Source organism: Glycine soja, chromosome 13 (assembly GCF_004193775.1).
Source record: "Glycine soja cultivar W05 chromosome 13, ASM419377v2, whole genome shotgun sequence".
Classification (NCBI taxonomy): Eukaryota; Viridiplantae; Streptophyta; class Magnoliopsida; order Fabales; family Fabaceae; genus Glycine; species Glycine soja.
The window spans coordinates 17,877,950-17,901,331 of record NC_041014.1 but is presented as its reverse complement, the minus strand read 5'-3'; the positions used below and the strand labels follow the sequence as shown (position 1 = coordinate 17,901,331).

Genomic DNA, 23,382 nt, shown 5'->3' with positions numbered 1-23,382 from the left:
TTCAAAGACGTAAATATATATTTATACTTGGAAAGTAAAGTTGTTTATTGATGAAATTTGAGGTTTATTTAAAGGAAACCTTTTGTAATTTATTTGTTTAATGAAAATCGCATATTCACATAAAATGAGATGTTTCTTTAAGAACGATCTTCACTTGATGGACATTTCATTTTATATATGGCGGGTTAATGAAAATAAGTTCCTTTTAGAAAATTTTATGCGAGGTGATTCATATACAAGTGTTATGTATGTGAAGAAAGTTTGTGATAATTCAAGTTTTAATTTACTCACTAATTTTGAAAAAGACCAAAAAGTCCTTTAAAGGAAGTAGGGCATTACAAATCTAAACCTATAATGACGACTTTATATGTTATGCATATAACTGATGCAAAAAATAATGCACATAGGTTCGGATCGAACCTTAAAAAATGATACATTTCAATTTTGAAGATAAAAAATATACTGAAAATTTTGCAGGATCAAATTCCAAACATTTCCATATTTATTAGGACGAAAAACATATTCTAACTCACAATATTTTCAAGTTTAAATTTATAATTATATTCAAAAATAAGAAAAATTCAATTATCTTTCATTAATGAATAAGTTCTATATTGTGGACATTGGAATTGATTTAAGATATTTTTTAATAATTAATGTAAAAAATTAATAAAATTATCAATATAATTTTTATACATATAAAAAATATCTTTTTTCGAATTTATTCATATATCACACGAGTTCACGATCTAGTTTAATAATAAATTAAATGGAATTTACTCAAGTCAATCAGTTTCAGTTCTAATTAACCACACTGCCCAAAACAACAGAAGGGGCTGCCCCTGCAAATAGGAAATTCCTTATATGAACTCTCTGGTGTGAATCGTTATCCTGAGTTGTAGGAAGCATTTTCTTCCACGAAATGTCCAAATAATTCCTAGAGGACTGTCTATTATGTCTCCATATGAGCATTATTATATTTGTAGCAACCACGTTAAAGCAAGAGCTCTCCTTCAAATAATACATTATTACGTAGGCCATATATTGTCCCCATTATTATAGCCTATAAAGAAGGGACATATTGCATGTACATATGTCTCCACATTAGACCAATAACAAGCAACAAGAACACCATGACTTTGAAGAACCCATATTTTCACCAATCATTCATCAATAACCGTGCATCTTTTTCCTTACGTGTGCACAAGAAATACAATTGGCATAGCAATGATAATGGTTGCTTCATGAACCAGTGGAAGCTCCCTTTTCTAAATACCCATCAGAGAAAGAAAAAGGCTTGCATAGTAGGGTGTGATACTAAGTGCATCAAGACAATGATGGTAAGTAGTCATGGCAACACCAAAACTCATAAAGTGAAGGTCATTGTGGCAGTGAAAAAATGTAGTGGTGGTGGGATTCTATCGAATTTCCTAAGTGAATGCGTTGATGGCATTAAACAATTGATTGGAAACATACTTGTTTTGGAGCTTGTGAGCGTTGACCTTGATCAAAGTAAGTTTATTTATTTTTTATAAAAAAATTCTTTAAAACCTAACTATATTATAAAAGTTTCAAATATAGTGTTAGTTAAAATGCTTTTAAAAAAAATTCAAAGAAACGGATCCAAAATTTTAGTTACGAAACAAGATCAGCAATGATATTTTCAACCCTTAATACGTTTTACACTAACCATAATTTTTTCACATTTCATTTTTTAAATTCACCTCATACCCTTCTTTTTCTCTTTCTTCTTTTCTATAAAAATTTTACTTTTATATTATACAATTGAGTAATTCCGAAAAATCAATGTACCTCAACTCTATGATAGCACATTTCTTCCGCAAAATACGTATTGTTTTAGGTTGTTTTACCCATATAAAAAAGTTAATAATTAAATAAAAAAGAATAATAATTTTACTAAATTGATCTTATTAAATAGATGAAAGATAAACAGTATTAGTATTACAATAAAAACTAAAGTGAAACTTCTTAGAAATATTAGTGAAAAAAATAATATTATATTCAAAAGTTAACATAACATTTATTTTGAGATAAGTTTTTTTAATGTGATACTTATTTTGGGAGAGAGGAAAGTAATAAAATTTATCTGATCTCATTTTTGTACTCTTGAAATTTTACTCTCTTTATATGAGTGAAGAAACAAACTTGGAGAAAAAGACAATCAAAGGTCATGCACAAGGGGTGGAGAAAAAAGAGAGAGGGGTGCAATACGAGTGCACATTTGAGTTGCCATCAGATTTCGGGAATGTGGGTGCTGTTCTGGTTCAGCATGAGCATCACAAGGAGGTGTTTCTAAGGAGTATTGTCCTTCATGATGTCCCTTATGGCCCAGTACACTTCACCTGCAACTCATGGGTTCAGCCCAAGCATGATTGTCCTGTCAAGAGAGTCTTCTTCAGTGACAAGGTCAGAACAATAAAGCTGCTTAATAAACGTCTTTTTTAATGAACTTAAATATGTTTTTATTTCTCAAGATTCATGATTTTGGTCACTTACATTAAAATTTATTTTTAAGTTTCTCAAATTTATAAAATGTTTTTTTAGTTCTTCATGACTGTTTCTTAGCAATTTGAATACACAATTTGTGATAGTTTTTTTTTTTTACTACAAGAACTAAGAAAACATTTTACAAATTTAAGGGACTAAAAAATATAAATTTTAATTTAAAAGACTAAAAAATTGATAAATATTTAAATTTGAGAGACTAGAAATATATTTAAACCTTTTTACTATAGCAAAGAAATGTTTAATTACTTTTTTCACACTATTTATTTATTCAATTTCATCTTATTATTAATTTACCAACAGCGATTGGTACAAGTACATGAAATACTAAAGCTTTAACGCGGAAAGACTCATGTATAGTCCCTTTAAAACTCTTGAATTAGTTTAATTAATAAAAATACATGTAATTTTTTTTCATGGATACAAGCATGTCATATAAAATATTATCCATAAAAGGTCCTCAAGTCGTAAAACATAAAGGTATATATGTCCCAAAACACTACATCATCAAACATCATAAATAAATCTCCAAATAAAACTCAAGGGTCCCATCCAGGGAATAAATACAACATAGATTCATGAAGATATATAAACCACTAAGACAAAACATAAATAAACGACAAAGGGTAAAATCTCTCCCTTAAGTCCACCACCAAGTCCATATCAACAAGTGACATGGTCTTTAGAGGCTATATCATAATCTGTTCCCGTATCAAATGACAAGATCATCACAGTTCAACAGAAAATGCAAGAGTAAGCTCATTTTAAAAGAAAATAACATATAAAAGAAATATAAGATCAAGATGTCAAAAAGAGATATAGAAATCTTTCATTTTTCCAATAGCCATGTACTAATACAATTCGTCAAGTAATGCATCATTCTTAAGTCACAATCATCAACGCACATGTCTAACCATCAAGTTATGTCATGCTGACTCTTTACTCCGGGAAGATTTCACCTTTTGAGCGATTAACTCAAGTACATCTCTTAATATAGTCGCACTCTATGATCTGACCATGCGGGGAGATTCAAATTAATCCTGTAGAAGAAGTGTGGTTTTATCAAAAATGGATGAGCGTGGGTAGTAGCTTACCTTGGTAAGACTTGTAAAGACCTTAAACTATCTAGGGATTTGCCCACTTATCATTCGGCGTTAGCCACCACAACAACCTCTAACACTAGGTTGAAGGCCTTCTTAGCACCCCCTAACTTACGTGCCAACTCACAGACAATGTCATTCATCAATACATGTATGTTATGATCATTCAAATCAATATCATACGCCATCACAAATTCATTCATTAATCTCAACATCATGAGAGGTTATAACATCATAGATTCACCATTCATATGTTCATCACACTCATGGACCCACATATAGTTTAAGCATGGCAAGACATTCCAACACCTTGAATTCTTGCAAACAACTCACCAAAAACTCATATGAATGTGAATCTCATTATCTCAACATAAAGTCAACACTAATAATAAAATAACATCATCTCGTATCATCATAAATTCATTAAGATCTCAAAATAGTTTATTTATGCAAGAAAAACAAATATTAATCACATCCACATCAAAATTGGTCACTGGACTCAAAACTAATCACTAGACTCAAAATTGGTCACTAGACTCAAAAGTGATCATTGGACTCAAAATGGTCACTTGACTCAACACTGATTATTGAACTCAAAATGGTCATTGAACACAAAAATAGTCACTAGACGCAAATTCTGCAGAACTTCAAAATTTTTATAGAATTGTCTCTCATGGCTTCCAAATCATCACAAAACAAACCCAAACTCCTTTCCTATCAATTCCAAATACATAAACATCATCAAAACTCTTCAAAAGAGGAACTTTTGATCCATATTCATCAAACAATCAACAACCCAAATTTCAAAAATCAAAACCTCAATTAAAAAAGAATTATAGAACATGGTTCATTTTCCAGCAACCTTGACACTAATTCACAGCAACCTAGGCATAAAAAAGGATAAAGTTTCCCTTATCCACCAAACCCAAGGAACTTACTTTGTGATGAAGAAAAGGAAGAAAGGGGGAACTTTGGGTCGAAGGTGGAAGTTTTCTTCAACTACATTAGCAATTCAAACAAGGGCATTATCCATATCTAAAACTAACCCAAAGTTAGATTCAAACTCAAAAGCTAACCTTTTTCCATAGAACCCCCATAGGTGCCCTAGTGAAAAACAAAAATGGAATATAAAAGAGGTAGGAGAAGTGTTTACCACACAAAGGGATAGCCAATGAACACTAAATAGAGGAGAAAAAGATTTCCTTTGAACAAGAAAACCAAGTTCTCAACTCTTCAAATAATGTGTTTTCTTGGAGAGAAAGAAAAGAGTAGAATTAGTGTTGTTGTGTTTGTGTTTCAAATTTTTGAGATTTGGAGAGTTTATGACTCTTAATTCATTCTTTTCACACTTAAACCTTATTATACACACTCACCCCTCCAAACATAAACTAAAGTTCATCATTTTAAGCTCAAAACACTAAAAACTCACTAACCACATATACACTTACAATCAAATCATCAAATTTATTACTTAATTCATTCAACTACTTAAATTAAATTTAATTAAATCAAATGAACAATCAATTGAAAAAACATAACTTACATTGTGTGTGTTCACAATTTTCGATGAAGATTTATCACTATTTTTCATTAGAATAACTTCGTACCAATATTATCATTAAGTAAAAAAAATCTTATTATTAATTTAAGATTCAATTAGGTCCTATCATTTTCAAAACCGGGTCAGTATTATTACTTCAATTAAGTTCCATCATATTTAGTGTTGAGTCAATGTTATTATTTTCTGCCAATTGAAGTAACGACAATTTGAAAATTATGAAACATAGTTGAATCCTAAATTAATAGTTGAACGAAATTAAATAAAATAAATCTGTACCCCAGACATGTGTGCATGCACACACATAATTCTCCTATGCACGTATATATATATATATATATATATATATATATATATATATATATATATATAATTTGATTCTTACATTTGTTTTTCAAAATCTACTTTCATAAGAAGGCAATCTTACTAGGGTTTTTTTTCTTATCAATCACTTTGTTAATAATTACAATACCATTCACAATTAATGTGTCTATTAGGAATGAATTAAGGAAAATCGGTTGCAACTATCCAAAATCATAATTAATATTTTGATTCTATTAATAATTGTAATTTATAGGAACATAATCTTCTATTTAGAGTAAATAAAATATTTTTTTATATATGTATAATTATTATAATTAACCTATAAACATGCATCCGGTGTGTATTCTAACACAATTTTCACTCCACTATACCTCCATTTTCTCCTATTTTAAGAGCACAAATTAAAGAATCCATCACCAAACTCAAATCAGAAGCTAAGATTTTTGCGTGCCCACACATAAAATTTGTATTTAACTATAGGGCTTTTTTTTTTTTAAATCAAGTTAACTTATTCTTGAAACAGTCTTATTTGCCATCACAAACACCATGTGGGTTGAGAAGACTTAGAGAAGTGGAGCTAATGCTATTGAGAGGAAATGGAGAAGGAGAACGTAAGAGTTATGAAAGAATCTATGATTATGATGTTTACAATGATCTTGGAGATCCTGATTTCAGCATTGATCTCAAAAGACCAATTCTTGGGTGCAGTGAACATCCATATCCAAGACGTTGTCGTACTGGACGAGAGCACTCAATTGCAGGTTGTTTGATTTGAAGCTGATTTATCAATTTCTTTAAAAAAAAAAAAACTTGAGATATATTTCCGGATTAGATTTTGTTAATTAAGTAAAGCTTTCAATGATTTTTACTGTTAAAAGAAATTATATCCGTAAAATGTAAACATGGAGATAATTTCTTTTAATCATAAAAAAATTCAATTCGGAGATATTCCTTAACAAAATCTAATTTTATGGACAATTTCTTTTAACCATAAAAAATATTCAATTTTGACCATAAAATAATTATCTCAATATTTTTTTAGTCTCTCAAAACTTAACAAAAAAATGTTCAATGTTTTTCCGTGTGGTATTTTTATGGTTAAAAGGAATATCCTTCACACAAACCGAAAAAATTGAATTTTTTTTTGGTTTCTCAAATGTGGATAAATTTGTTTTACTCCCTCAAATTTAAAAGTGATTTTTTAGACCCTTAATTTAAAAATAGTCCACCGTTGGTCCTTATGAAAAGACTAAAATTATCACAAATTGATGGCCAAAAGTAGTCGGATTAATTCCAAATTATGGGATTAAAAAATCATTGTTTAATTTGAGGTAGAGAAAAAACTTGACTCAAATTTAAGAAAATAAATGATATTTAAAAAAGAAATGTGTGTGGAAACACACGAAAATGACTAAGGAGATACGATTTATAGAATTTTTTAAATTAGATATGAAAGTTCAAATTAACATTTAAAAATAAAATGTTAGAAAGAACTACAAAAGTTATCACATCAAATTATTTTATTAATATTTAATTTATTTTGTGAGTATAAGAGAAATCTTTTTTCTTAAATTCTATCACGTTTTTAAAATCACTATGATATTAGTTTCAAATATTTATGAGATGATCAATTTTCATTGGAATTGTTTATCTTTATTGATTTCTTTTTTCAATTATATTTTTTTATGTACAAATCTCAAACTCTGAGACTTTTATTAAATTATCTATTTTAATTCTACTTAGATCAATGACTTATTGATGAATTATATCACTTTTAATTATGCAATGAGATTTACTCTCAAAGTAACTTGCAATTATAATATTTATGCCTTTTTTTTTGCTTACTTTCATAATATTTTTTGTTGTTTATTTTCACATTATTTATGGTGGGAGATAATGGAATTATCTGAGTACATAATTCAATAATATTATGCCTTTTTTTTTGCTTACTTTCATAATATTTTTTGTTGTTTATTTTCACATTATTTATGGTGGGAGATAATCGAATTATCTGAGTACGTAATTCAATATGTTTTCTTATTGGTGTCTTTATACAGACCCACTATCTGAGCGAAAATGTCTAAATATCTTTGTTCCTCGGGATGAAGCATTTGCTGAGATAAAGCAATTACAATTCACAACCACCACAATATCCTTAGGGTTAAGTGCAATTTTAGCATCCTTGGATACAATTTTTATTGACCAAAATCTAGGATTTGCAAGCTTCCAAGACATAGACATGCTTTATAAAGAAGGGTACCATTTACCACATCCTGAACCCAAATGGTTGACGTTACTCCAGAAAGTTATTCCCAGTTTTATCAAGGTAGCCACTGATAACAAAAAAACCTTGCACTTTGATACCCCAGAAGCAGTTAAAAGTAAGTAAATTTATACATGAATACATAGTGCTCATATTTAAATTTGATAACGTCATACAATTTGTTATTGCATTGCTTGCTTCATAACTTATTTGAGTCTAATAAATTTGTTTACTAGTTAATTGCTCATTCAAATGCACCTGCCAATATTAAATAACTGCGTGCCATTTTCATCACTTTTTGCCTTTAGATACATTGTTGTGTAGATCGAGCTATCTTAAAAGTCGAAATAGTTATGTCTCCTTTCATGGAAACATAAATTAATGTGACTATCTTCATAGTATATATTTTTGGCTTGTAGTTTTTATTCTTAATTTTTTAATTTTAGACGAATTTTAACTTCAATAAATAAATTTAACTTATTTTATCTTAATTTTCAAGAAATTTATAAATTTTATCTTCCGTGATTTTACTGTTAATATAATTATACTTTTTATTTCAATTTTTTTATTTTTTCACCGGTGCCGTCTCAGATATTTTTTGGAGCAGAACAAAAATTTAAAAAGGGATCCCTAAACAACAAAAATGTATTTCATAAATAATTCATCAACAAAAAATTTCATGAATTTATAAATTCAATTATAAAAAAAATAATACACCAAACTCTTATATATTAAAAAGTTCACTAAAATGAAGTTAATAATTTTTTTTTCATATTTTTTAAAAGTTGTGGAATCCCTCCAAATGGGAACCCTGAGTAGTCGATCACCTTATGCATATGTCCGAGACGGCACTATTTTTCACAAATGTTGCACCCAACTTATTTATTTTTTTGACGAATTTTACTCCTAATTTTTTTTATTTTTGAAAAATTTTATCCCAAACTTTTGTAGTTATTAACGGATAAATGACAGGAAGTAAAAGTCTCAAATTTTTTAAAAATTGAAGGTCAAATACATCAAATTAATATATTGGAAGTAAAATTTACTAAAAATTAAAAAGTTAGGGATAAAAAAATACAATAAGCCTATCAGCTATGTTAAGTGGTTGACATAAACCTATCTAAAATGGCACTACGAAATATAAATTCTCCCCAACTCTAGATGATTGCGAGTTTTGGAATTGTAGGGGATAGATTCTTTTGGTTTTCAGATGAGGAATTTGCTAGGGAGACTTTGTCAGGTGTCAACCCGTATAGCATCCAATTGGTCAAGGTAAAAGTTATTACAAATAATTTGTAAACTACTTTCAAATTAAGTGTCATCTACACTCAAGAAATTTTCAGTATTTCTTTTTTGGGGTATGTTCATTATGTAGGAATGGCCTTTGAGAAGTAAACTTGATCCCGAAATCTATGGTCCACCAGAATCAGCCATCACTAGGGAAATCATTGAGTCACAGATAATTGGTTATCGTACAGTTGAAGAGGTATCAAAGCATCAGTTGACAATGAACTTCTAAATTCAAAATATGTTGTGCTTAAAAATAGTTTAATTTGAATATATGCAGGCCATTGTAGAGAAAAAGTTGTTCATGCTAGACTACCATGATTTATTCTTACCATATGTGAGCAAAGTGAGAGAAATTAAGGGAACAACATTATATGGTTCTCGTACACTGTTCTTTCTCACCAAACAAGGCACATTGAAGCCACTAGCTATTGAGCTAACTCGACCAATTATGGATGGGAAGCCACAATGGAAGCAAGTCTTCACACCTGCATCTCATTCAACTGATCTCTGGCTTTGGAGGCTTGCCAAAGCTCATGTTCTTGCCCATGATTCTGGTTATCATGAACTTGTAAACCATTGGTGAGTACAATATTCGCATCATGCTCTTTTGCCATGCATTTGAGGTGTGATGAATATATGTCAAATAGTGTGTTAGAGAGTGCATTTTTAGCATTTCTCTGAGTAGTTAGGGCCCTCTATTTTCATAATTTTTTCCAAAGTACCTGTAAGTGAAGAAATTAACAAGGAAAACATAAATAAATCAGTGCCATAAGCTAAAATTAACTTTTGTAAGTTAAAATATCTCTTAGAGAAGTTACGAATGAAAGAATTTTTATAAATTAGCTTATTCATGAATTAATTTTAGTTTATGGAAGAACTCTTATTTTATTTTATCTTCTTATTTTCTTCTCCTGTTAATATTTTTGGAGAAATTTATCCAAAGAGATGTAGATACAAAGTTTTGTGAATCTTAATTATATAAGTGTTGCAAACATAGCACTTGTAAATTGTCAATTTTGTAGGTTAAGAACTCATTGTGCTCTAGAACCTTTTATCATTGCAACAAATAGGCAACTCAGCACTATGCATCCAGTCTACAAATTATTGCATCCACATATGAGATACACTATGGAGATAAATTCCCTTGCTCGTGAAGTGCTTATTTGTGCAAATGGTATCATTGAAATCTCATTCTCTACTAATAAGTATTCAATGGAGATAAGCTCTGTAGCATATGATCAACTTTGGCGGTTTGATTTACAAGCACTTCCTAATGATCTTATTCACAGGTATAGTTTCTTTAGAATTTGTTTGTTTGTGTTTTCTTTTTCAAAACAACATGAAGCATTCACTTGTTGGCATTAATTTTTGTTCTTTTAGAGGAATGGCTTTGGAAGATCCTAATGCACCACAAGGCCTGATGCTAACAATTGAAGACTACCCTTTTGCCAATGATGGTCTTCTAATATGGGATGCCATCAAACAATGGGTCACAGAGTATATCAATCATTACTATTCAAACTCAAGTGTTGTTAAATCTGACCAAGAACTCCAAGCATGGTGGACAGAAATTCAAAAAGTAGGTCATGGAGACAAATATAAAGAACCATGGTGGCCAAGTCTTGAAACACCAAAAGACCTTATTGACATCATCACCACTATAGCTTGGATAGCATCTGGCCATCATGCTGCTGTGAACTTTGCTCAATATACTTATGGGGGTTATTTCCCCAATAGACCCACAATTGCTAGAATCAAAATGCCTACAGAAGACCCTTCTAAGGAAGAGTGGGAAAATTTTCTAAAAAATCCTGAGCAAACCCTTTTGGAGTGTTTGCCATCACAAATTCAAGCAACTTTAGTGATGGTAATTTTGAACTTATTGTCTAATCATTCACCTGATGAAGAGTATATTGGGCAGTACATGGAACCATCATGGGCTGAGAATCAAACTATAAAGACGTCCTTTGAAAGGTTTAATAAGAGATTGAAGGAAATTGAAGGTATTATAGACTCAAGGAATGGTAACTATAATTTGAAAAATAGATGTGGAGCTGGGTTAGTGCCTTATGAGCTAATGAAACCATTTTCAGGACCTGGAATCACTGGAAAGGGAGTTCCATATAGTGCATCCATTTAAAGATTGTTAATTTTCGGCAACATATTCATTAATTAATAATTCTTTCTAGTGTAATATGTATGATAAGGCCTTATTCCACATTTTTAGGAGTGACTAGGGTTGAGCTATGCTACAGCCCTTGTTCATTTAGCAAGAAATAAACATAGGGTCTTGTTTTCAAAATATATGAAATACATTTCCTCTAATTCCATGGAGATTGTATTCTTAGTGTTTGTGTGTATGTGATTGATTGAATGTAGTAGTTAAATTTAATGTTTACTAAATAAAATCAATCTTTCTTTTGATATTGATATAAGTGCTAATTAACTAGAGGACACTCTAAAAATTCTCTTCACTCAATGATTTTGAAAAAAAAAAAAGAATTTTTAGTTGTGGACCTTATGGTACTATAACTCCATGTATCCAATAACCTTGGGACATAGTGTAACATCCTTCCTTACAATAATAAATCATATATAAAATTCGCTAATGATTAAATTTCAAAAATAAAAAAAGTCTAAAACAACAATCTAAACATATTAAAATATCTAATATAATCCATTTGTATATAAAATGAATCATGAAATCCAAAACATGAACGACCACTAACAACCCTAAATAAAAAAACAATAAAATCTATTAAGTCACAAATCATCCTTTATTCTAATAAATCTTAACCCGTCTAAAATCAAACTAAAAAATGAAATAGTAATTCTTCAAGTTTCCTTAGTCTCGATGATTTCGTCAACATGCTCTAAAAATAATACTGACTAATGAGATATATAATCTCAGTGAATAAAACACTCAACTATAAAATAGTTCGCAAACATTAGTTTTTTGCCGATGCAACAACTAGGAAAATCAATCATGATATCCTCATTCTTCAAAAATGACACTAGTAAAATATAAATATCTTAAAATAATAATTTTCTCATAATTAGATATTATAGCATCATCACACAAGCCTTTCACAAAGTAATAATTAATCATTAATATTATCAAAATCAATAAATGCTAAATTAACCAATTTCAAGGCATTCAATGTTATGTAGAGATATACTTCTTCCTCAAAGAAGTTATCTCAATCTCTTGTGGGCATAAGTCAATCTTATGGAACATCAACCAATCTCATGTGGAAATATATTTCTTCATTGAAGAAGTTGCATCAATCTCATGTGGAAATATACTTTTTCTTCGAAGAAGTTACCTCAATCTCAATCATGTGGAGATATACTATTTTCTAAAAGAAGTTATTTCAATCTCAATAATATGGAACACAAGCTCAATCTCATATGGAGATATACTCTTTTCTCGAAGAAGTTATTTCAGTCTCTTAGGGCATAACATCAATCATATGGAACACATGGCTTAATCTCATATTATCAAGGTTTAATTACCCATTTAGTCCCTATAGTTTCCAAACTTATCCATTTTAGTCCCTATAGTTAATAATGTAGTTTACCTTTTAATTCTCAATAGGTCTCTACCGTTAAAATTGTTTAACATCGTTAAACTATTGTTGTTAGGACCGCATCGACGACCGGTGTGTTTTCGCACCGCACCTTGGCTCTTCTCTAATATGTTTGTCATTCGCCTCAGCCTCGTCCGTCGTCATTCCCCGGAGCTCCCTCTCTTCCGGGAGGCCCCCGCCTTCCGCAACAGTGAGAACTGCGGCTCCTCTCCCTCCGCCACCATTAACGTAGCCATGACCCTCGACACCAACTACCTCCGCGGCACCATTGGAATTAAAAGGTAAACCGCCTGAACTAAAAAAACCATTATTAACTATAGAGACTAAAATGGATAAGTTTGGAATCTATGGATAACTAAACCTATTATCAAATTAAACAATAACACGCCCCGAAAACATGATATCATACCAATTAAGATTAATTAAGTTGCACCAGGAATCTATCGCAATTGGACCAATTATTAAATACACCAAACAATCAATATACAGCTCAATCAATCATGAAATTTTAAATCATAAACTTCATTAACATGTAAATTACATTATTTTTGCTAATACTAACCGTAACCCACGGTTAACATAATATTTCATGTAAAACAACTAATAATTAAATTATCTAACTTCTTGCACCCAATAATGATTTCCAAATTTCCAAATTTCTTGTATCCAAATTTCTTGCACCCAATAATAATTATCTAACTCATGGTTAACATCCATCTTATTTTATGTTATTTAACTTATAAATATAAGAAAAAACTAATATGTTTAAAATAGAAGATAAAACAATATTCTATTTTATCTTATCTTATTTAAACTGTATATATGTTTTCTAATCTTGCCAAATATATTTTTTATAATAAATATCTATATTGATTTGTTTTTGGATGTTACATATAGTCTATATGCTTTGATTGCTTCTTACAAACTGGGAACTACCTCTTCAAGGTTACCTGTTTTCATTTGGTCTTTGCAATAGCTTGATACACCGGAGAGCTTCTAGAGTCAATTAGATGAGGTGAGATAACTACATAGACATTCTGATACTTAAGTAAATCTTGGAATCAAGAAATTAAAGATAGAGAGATTTTCATACCTTGGTACCCCTTATATGTGTGTTTATAAAAGCATTAAAGATCATCATAATCCCCCATTATCTATGGTAACTATTTTACTAAGTGTGGTAACTATCCATTTGATCAAATATAACTACCCACAAGGTTATGGATAAGGAGAAAAGATCCCCCTAAGATCAGAGCAAAGGATGGGCGTCAGAGCTTGATACAGAGTTGAAATTTTGTGTTATGAAATTTTCCAAGGTTTGGTATTTCCTGAGCTCAATGATTTTGTAACTGCCTTAAAGCATTGATAAATATCAACCATGTATCTATAGAAAAAGCAGTAGAATTTAACTTCGTAATCATATCAGGATTTTGCCAATTATAAACTTGAAGATGATTTAAAAGGCCATTAACAAAGAACAAGTTATGCATCGGTGGATGATAAGTTCCAGGGCAAAAAAGAAAGAAAATGGTCACAAGAACTATTGAGCCAAAAAGGGAACATGAGGATGCGGTTGGTTTGAAGTGTGCAGCTGCCGGATATTAATATGCAGATGGTTTAAATATGGTGCTAAATGCATTCACAAAGTCAGCAATTCAAAATTGTCTGGTGAAGATCGGACGAAATCATATTTCATTTCAATATTTCAGATTTAAAACACGCATTTGAAATTGTGATTCATCTAATAGTTTATTTCATTTCATTTGAGACTCATGTTTCATTTCATTTCAAACTAGCATGGTATCCGTAACCTGCACGGATTACTCAACTATTTTTGCATGTTTTATAGAAAATAAATATAAATAATGTAATACGTATCTAATTTATTAAGGTGATTGTTACTAGAGGAGTTAATATTTATTTGATGAGTAAATTACAAAACTTTAAATGTATTTTTTGTGGTCAGTAGGAGCAAAACAATAAGATGAAAATCTTTAAACAATAAGATGACAATCTTTGGGATGTAAATTTGTATATGTTAATTTGTATATTAAAAAGCATTATATTTTACTCCATTGGTCCATAAAAAAAATTAATTTAAAAATTAAAACCAAAAAATAAAATACTTAAAAGACTAAACAGTATTTTAATTTTATCAAAATTTGTAATTATTTTAAATAAAAAAATATATAAATGATAATTATGAATAGATATGATAATGGGACAAGGCGTGTGTCATTTTTGTTATTTGGATTAATTAAATTTTTAGTTCTTAAATTTTTTATTTGATTTTAAAATTTTAATTTTTAATCTTTAAAAAAGTTTGAATTCATTATTTTCTTTATTTAATGAAATTTTAGAGATTAAAAATTAAATTTTTTAAAAGTTTAGAGACAAAACTTTAATTAAAAAAAAGTTGAAAAATCTTCATTAATCAAACTTTTATTTATTTAAATACTACAAATCAAATTTAAAAAAAAATTAAAAAAATTTAACCAATTAAATTTTTATTTAAAGATTAAAAATTAAATTTAAAAAATTTAGAGAATAAAAACTTAACTTATTCTATTTTTTTTCTTCTCCCGAGTATTTACACCAAAGTTATTCAAACCTTCAACGTTTAAAATAATAGTAGTAACTGGTTATCTCAATTCTCAAGATATGCTTGAATATAAATATAAAGGAGTATTTTGTTTTTAAGAACTGTCAGATCATTTAGGGAAGTGACTCATGACCCTCGTGATTCGGCATCGAACTTTCTAGTGTAGATAACAACTTTTAAATTTTATATTTTTAACTTGTATGAATGAGATTGTATTTTTATTTTATCTTTACGTGCAGACTTTTTTTTTACAAATTCATCTCTATATTTTTTTATTAGTTAAAATATATTAAAACTATAAAATTAAGAAAGTAAATTATTAAATACTACGTAAGACCTATTAAATTTCATACTTTTTAATAAATTTTAATCAATAAAAAATATATTAAAAAATATGTTAGAGAAAGTAACCTTAACATTTATCATTTTTACAAAAATCATTCATTTTAGTAGAACCAATTTGACTAACAATAATAATTAATTTTCCACACAATAACACTAGTCTGAATGCATTATCTGGGATCGAAATTAATTTAGATCCCACACCTCAATCACCATCAAGGATTTAAAAGCAACTATATCAAAGGAACTCAGTTTATCCAACAATGTCATGAGGACATTATACTTGGGAGGAAAAAAACAATACAGTACAAAATAAAAAAATGAATAGCTCGGCTTAATAATGCAATCAAGAAGGCCCTAATTAAAGTGTGTGGTTCACTACTAATAATGACAGTAACAATTGCATCAGTGCATAAAATTACAACAAAACCTTTAAAAAGTGGCTCACAACATACAAATAATGAGGAAATAAAAAGATCCACTAAAATAATGACACGGAGAACTAATATGTGTAAAATCAGAAGAATACGGAGACAAATAGAGTGGAAAGGCCAAAAATGAAATTAGTCAAAGCAGAGGCTTGAATGGCAGAAACTCCATTTTTGTTTTGAGAAGGGCTGGCAGCAGCTTCCTCAGAGGAAGGGCCTGGACCACCTGCATGATTTTATTTTCAATTAGAACAAATAATAATATATCTTATATTGACTTTTAACGAAAGTTTTTCAAGGAAAAGAAAATTTGTTTGGCGACTTAGGCAAAAAGATAAACCTGTCCACCTCAGAAGAATACGAACCTATATATATACTTGTTTTTAGAATTTGGATGGGATCTAACTCAATTTTATAAAAATCAGTTTATAAGACGAGAGTTTGTGGTGTTTTCCCCTTTCTCTCTCTATTAGGCATATGTAGGATTTTAGATGTCTGTCTATATTTACATTTTTTTTCAAGCAAAAGAGTTTGAGATCTGGTATATACTAGAAATATGATTATATAATAATTTCGTAAGTGCTGAAAATAATAAAATGCATACAATTTCAATGACATACCAGGACTAGAAGCAGGACTAGCATCTGTATTTGAAGGACTGGAGACTCCTGGTGCAATACCTTTCATTATATTTTTTAGAAACAAAATTAAGTTAGCGCCGAGACAATTTCAAGCTAGCTAGTAGCAAGTCTCAATGCAATACCTACATTGACTCATATATAAAGTAGTTTGAAAGAAATCAATGTTAATTTCTTTCATTTGTTTTTCAAACAAGGGTTCTACATTGAATTGAAGAGAACAGTGCCTTCTATCTTCAATATAAGAAAAAAAAAAAAGACATCATCTTTAATTTTGAGTAAAAACTATTTTTTAAAATCATAATAAACGATGAGTTGTGGGGGAAAAAACTGCACTATTATTGTTAAAGAAAATTATTGAAATGGGCTTAAAATGTTTTTCTTTTTAGAAATTAAATTTAAAATGAAAGAGACACATGCACTATCAATCCTTTTTTGTAGGGTGAAATGGTGAATGACCTAGCAAAGTTTATTTTTTTGGTCAACTTCACAAAGGTTAATTTGTCGTTCTACCTCACAAATTTAATAGTTATGAATATTATGAGCAATGTACGTAGGACCCAAATGTTTCAATACTTCTGTTTAGATGTTCTGATTTCACAATACATTTTTAAAATATCAAGTTCCCTTCCTTGTGTGTGTGTATATATATACACACACACGTGTGTGTGTCCATTTGGACAACTCACACATTCGGCCCTGATGAATTCATTTAAATTTTCTTCGTAAAAAAAGTAAAACTACTAAATAAATAAATATGACTATATTTAAGTTGAATAAATGACATTTTATACCGTCTGGACTCCGAAAGAAAGCAAGAGAGGGCTTTTCACCAACATTAGAACATGAAGAACAAAATTTATATAAACTGATGGAACACTTACCTGGTGACAAAGAACCTTCACTCATTGATGGAGGCAAGGACACGGGGACTCCCACAGCTGTCAAACGATGAGAATTTAAGAAAGCAAAATCAAAATAGTCATCAATATACATATGCAAAGAATTTTCTTTGTTCAATATATAGAACGTAAATAAGTCTAACAATTGATCTTTGGATAATGTAGATAAACCTAAATGTAAAACAAACAAATGTTTTCCGAGATATAAATCACACCATTAATTAATTAGTTTGAAAACAAATGAAGTTATTAAATTTTTTTTCATAAATTATGCATAATCTTTTTGATGGCATGAGTTGCATCCAAATTCAAGTAATTCGTTCATATATATAGAGAGAGAGAGAGAGGACGGAACCATGAAATTTAATTAGGGGTACAGAAATTTAATACTCACTTGTTCTCATAATAATTATCGTACGTGAAGAAAAAATAAATTTTAAAATAATTTTCATTTGATTTTTTAATATAATATTAGTTACTTTTTTCACTTATCTTCTTTATATAATATTAATGTGGACAATAAAAATTAAAAATAAATTAATAATAATAACGCTAATTTTTTTGAATGGAGTGAGTATATGGTAAGAAAAATCAAATGTGATTAATTTTTACTAGTAATAATTATCTAAATTCAGGTTTAATAAGAAATAAAATTTAAAAATCTTATTATGAAAGTAAGTATAACAATAAATCATAATCATTGTTTTTTTTCTTCTTAAAAGTTCGTTCATCAAGTTTACAAGTTTATAGTGAAATTTCTAAAGTTTGACATAGAAATAAATTGAGATAGATTAAAATTATTAATTTCTTTTTTCTTGAAGAATAAATAAAGAGCTCTTTGAGTTGTCATACTTGAACTACATTATAAGAATTAATTTATTACACCTAAAATTAATTTATCTTCCAATTATCGAATATTATAAATTCTTAGTTGACAGAAAATAAAATTATTTGTAAAACAAATTAAAAAAAATTCATAATAAAACTACTCCCTAACGTATATCAATAATGAGAAATTGAAATTAAAATCAAATAAGCAATCAAAATTAAATAAAAAATTAAATAACTACTCCCTAACACTAATATAATTTATTAGTGTTTCCCTATATATATTGAGAATACTTCATAGATGAGGGGGGTGGCTACCCCTGTTTCAACTAAGGTAGTTTCATCCCTGTTTATATAGTACTCTGTGATATCCAGATGTAATCACAACAATATATACACCATATATAACTTTAAATGCACATGTCTAAATTTTGTTCTGAATTTTTTTACTACCGTCTTACTACAACATAGGAGTACTAGCAATTTCTGGTTAGCAACTAACAAAGTTTTCATTCATATTTACTAAAAAAAAGAGATGTTTTCTTCTGTGTACTGCCCTTTTTTCAAATAAAATAAAAAAGAAGAAAAATGTGTAGATGTAACACACTACTAATAAAGGAGAAAAGAAAAAGTGGCATAAAAATTTTGAACTCAAATAAAAGAATTGGAGTTATTTTCATGGTTATTATGGGTCCCACGGTACTAAATTACAATAGTGTTGTTATGGTTGGCTGATGGTGATAGAAAGGGTGGTAGTTCCACGGCTAATTTATTGTCAATATAGTTAGCTTACACAAACAAACTACAGTACCTCTGAGCTGGACATTAAGTCAGTCATTAACAATCAAGGAAAAATAATAATTATAAAGTGAAAAAGGTAGTTCTAAATTAAGTAGCATAAACTAAGATTTGAAAATATTATAGTTATTCTGTCAAAAAAATACTATAGGTATTTGAATATTTGTACTAAAACTATAGAAAGATTTTGAAATTTTCTGAACAGTAATTAATTAAGGAATCAATAAAAAAATATTAAATATCATGTTGAAAATACATTAAAATATAGTGTGGGTGTATTAATAATATTTTTTCAATAAAAATTATTTACTTCTAATCTTTGTCAGTTAATGCTATTACAAAACAATGTTAATTGTTCCTACTTCTAATTTCGATAAAATAACAAGTTACAGTATAATCTTTGAAGCTCCATCATCATGTACACATATATTACACCTTAAAAAAGTATAGGTATTTGTGTAATTGTTACAATCTTAATTAATATATAAATAAATTATAATATGGCCACATATTTGTTGAAATTTGAAAGAGTATTTAAAGAAGTGATGCTAAGGTTTTTCTTGTCCATAAAGTTGCTATACCTTTTTGTTTATAAACATGACCATAATTAAGTTTATTTGAATTTAAATAAATGATGAAATAAGAAACATCAGTCCTAAGTTAGGTGAAGCTTTATAAATTTCAGTACAGAACAGCTTTATTTTTTTTTTTAAGAATAAGCAGTAATATTTGAAATGAAGAAAAATTCACAATGTTAAAATAAAGTCACTCCAAAAATAATTTAGATTTATAAACTATTTAAAATAGTACTATCCCCTGTTCAATTTGACCTTCCTCGATATTAAAAAAACTGGTAGCCTCACAGGCTCACATGGGTGACGTCGGTGCACATTATTAATGCACAAAATCTTTATGACAATCGGCAACATTTTATAAAAATCACACCTAACTTATCGGATCTACAGATTTAATTATTTTTATTGACTCATCTTTCTAGGATTCCAATCTTTCATAGATTTAAAATTTAAATCCTCCTATATTAGTAAGGAGGGATGGAATGGGGAGGTGTGGCAATGGGATCTAATATGGAGAAGGCCATGGTTCCAATGGGAGCAAGTTATGGTGCAACAAATGTGGCAGGCCATAAGGGGTCACGAGTCAAAGAAAAAGGGTTGATGGATTGATGGGCATGGAATATTATTCCGGACAAGAAATATGTGGTGAAGGAGGTGTATGAAAGCTTAATCATGGAACAAAGAGTGGAGGGTGCAGAATGTTTATCAACATATTTGGAAGCTACCAATTCCTTCAAAGGTAAAAGGATTTATTTGGAGGTTGTGACATGATAGAATCCAAACATGGACAATTAAAAGAAAAGAAAAATCATACCGGAAGCAACTATCACAACGGTGTCTTTTGTAATGTTCAAATGGAATCATCTAAACATCTTTTGTTTTATTGGTCCTTTGCACACTACATTTGGACAAATGGTTACTTATGGTATGGTGATATTCGGGTATTACCAAATGATTGTGTTAACCATTTTTAGCAACACAAAGGGTCCATCAAAGGAAAGAAGGCAAGTTTGGCGTGGGGGGCTGTATGGGCTTCGGTGGTGTGAGGGATTTGGCTACACAGAAATGAGATCAGATTCAATGCTAAGTGTGTCGATACAGACAGAGCATGGTCATGGTGCAAGGCTAATATTATTGGCTTTGAATCATCTCTCTACTTAAGGAACATACAACCGCCAGAATGTAATATACAGCTAAGGTAATCATACTGGTAGCAGGATAGAAGGCATTATTAGTAAGCTACAGTATATAAAAGATTCAAATCTATTCCTTTTAGCATCACCAATATTTAATTAAAGGCCAGATTTAACGGCTAAATATTTAGTACACACCCTTCTCACTATGACCCTAACAAGCAAAATCCATTTTTCTCACCTTAAACAACTAGTGTAGTACTATTTAGGATTCATTATTTTCCATGATCTACAACTTCAAAACATGTTTCAACAACAAATATTTCAGACATAAGCTAAACCAAGAACCATTGAGAAGATGTTGAAGCTTACCTGAACAAGTGCTAACAGGGGGAGTGGTCACTCCACAAACAGAAGGAAGCTTGAGGGCTTTGTTCAAATCAATCTTGATGCCAATAGAGTCAGGTTTTCCTAGCAACTCACACAAGCAAATGGGGTTGCTATCAATCAACCCTGCCAACTCAGGGCAACACCCTTTGTCAGGCTTTGCCAACTTACTCCCATCCTCCACATATGTCAGGCAATCTGACATGTTTGTTAGTGCCATCAAGCACCCGTTGCTCTCCGGGGCTGGTGCTGCTGCCGGTGATTGCGCGGATGTGACACAACATACTAGTGCAAGGACTAAAGTGATCACAACTAGCATTCTAGTGGCGACAACAGTGCTATTGGTGGCAATTGAAGTCATTTTGTTGTTGTGAATTGTCATGTATTTTGATATTCAAAACCTTTGTGTATTATAAGATGATGGGTATGGGAGGAGGGAGGGAGTGTAAAATTGGGTGGGGGTTAATTTGTGCATGCCAAGATTGGTAAAGTTGAAGTTAAATAGAGGGGTTTTTTTTTTATTTTTTTATTTTTTTCATTTGGAAATGCGGCCCCTAACTTTTGGTGGCTGAATTTAATGAATTTTAACAGCTAACCAACCCTCTGTGTGCACCGTCTCTTTCTCTCTCTCGGTAATGCAACCTCTATCCTCTGGAAATTAAAGTCGTCCATTTCTTGTTCCCAAAACCATGTGTGAACCAAATTGTATAAAGCCGTTTCCACAACTGAGTAATGAGGACGGTTGGAAATAGCTGCTATTTTTGTTCAATGTTTTGGAAATCTTACCAACAAAAGTCCTAATGAGTTAAGCAATGTGAAAAATACTTTAATACTATTATTTTAAAAAAAAAAAGGAAAATGACAACGAGTACCTTAAAAATATTGATTAAGAAACTTAAATTAGACATATTTTTATTAAGAAATAAAAAATTGTGTTGTTTATATTTTTTTATGCTCTCTCATAATTTATGAATAAATATTTTTTCTTTTAATTTTTACCCATGCTTTAAGGATACAGATTAGTAATTTTTTTAAAATATAATATTATATATTTTAATATTTTTAGATAATTAACGAGAATATTCTTATTATACAAAATATGCCAAGAAGTAAAGACCAATTTCTTAAATATAGAAATCTATTTTTAGATTGATCTCTTTCAATAGATGTTTATATATGTACAGATTTTAGTTCAATAAATATGGAACTTTTTGTTTATTAAAATGCATTTTTTTATACATAAGAATAAAAAATAAATACAATAGATTTACTATAACTTAATAGCATCAATCAATCACTTGAGTTTATCAAGAACTAGAGACCAATTTCTCTTCTATTTAAGAGATTCTCTTTCAATAAATTTTTATATATCTAGAAATTGTACTTTAATAAATATGATTTTTTATTTATTAAATGTACATTTTTTATATATATAACAATCAAATAAAAATATAAAAATTTAAAACAAGTCATCATTCAAACTGAGCGAGACTTCATTAATCATTAAAAAGCGATAAAAAAACTGATCATAGAGGATATCATACATTTTTTACCCCTCAATAATTATTAAGGTAACTCCAAAGTAATTTTTGGTTAAAATTTTTTATTTATTAATTTCCTAATCAGTCAAGACACTCAAAAAAAAAGTTCTTGTTAATGAGTGTTTTTTGACATTCATCAGGAAATTAAAAAAGATATATAAATCATAAAAAGTGTAAAAAAAATCATGATCAGCATTTATTTTCTAATAAAAATATGTTTACTTTAAGTTCCAGGAGATTTATTAACGTTTGCAAAAAGTTAAGACACTTATTAGCAGGACAAATAAATATGTGTTGCCTGTTTTCTTAATCGCTGACCTCGGTTTCTTAATCACCTAAAGAGTTTGTTGCTTGCATCCATCAAAACATGTGTATGTGGTCCCTCAAGAATGTTGTCAACTACTTTGGCAAGTGAGAGAGAGTTAAGTTTAATTTGGTGTTACGTTTGATTTCTCGTCTCTTCTCTCTTCTTGAAGTTGGAAGTAGATGCGTCATTGGGAGAAGATCGAAGAAAGCATTTATGATGCTAACCCATTGTGTGAATTAATTTTTGTCCA

The 23,382-nt window shown here is 29.5% G+C and overlaps 2 protein-coding genes across 2 annotated transcripts; one reads left to right on the top strand and one right to left on the bottom strand.

Annotated features, from left to right (window-relative positions):
- The first annotated feature begins 1,113 nt into the window (after positions 1 to 1,113).
- On the top strand, positions 1,114 to 11,409 carry LOC114381981 (linoleate 13S-lipoxygenase 2-1, chloroplastic-like). The gene is made up of 9 exons (XM_028341211.1): positions 1,114 to 1,512; positions 2,159 to 2,427; positions 6,032 to 6,269; positions 7,566 to 7,889; positions 8,958 to 9,043; positions 9,147 to 9,257; positions 9,339 to 9,640; positions 10,084 to 10,350; positions 10,442 to 11,409. Exons 1-9 carry the CDS (start codon positions 1,134 to 1,136, stop codon positions 11,199 to 11,201), a joined length of 2,736 nt encoding a protein of 911 aa, XP_028197012.1. The 5' UTR covers positions 1,114 to 1,133; the 3' UTR covers positions 11,202 to 11,409.
- Positions 11,410 to 15,847: 4,438 nt separating this feature from the next.
- LOC114380797 (non-specific lipid transfer protein GPI-anchored 2-like) lies at positions 15,848 to 21,759 on the bottom strand. The gene is made up of 4 exons (XM_028339846.1): positions 21,270 to 21,759; positions 17,546 to 17,602; positions 16,644 to 16,703; positions 15,848 to 16,249 (listed from the first exon to the last, which is right to left on the bottom strand). The coding sequence occupies exons 1-4, from the start codon at positions 21,664 to 21,666 to the stop codon at positions 16,113 to 16,115; spliced, it is 651 nt and encodes a 216-aa protein (XP_028195647.1). The 5' UTR covers positions 21,667 to 21,759; the 3' UTR covers positions 15,848 to 16,112.
- Positions 21,760 to 23,382: the final 1,623 nt, after the last annotated feature.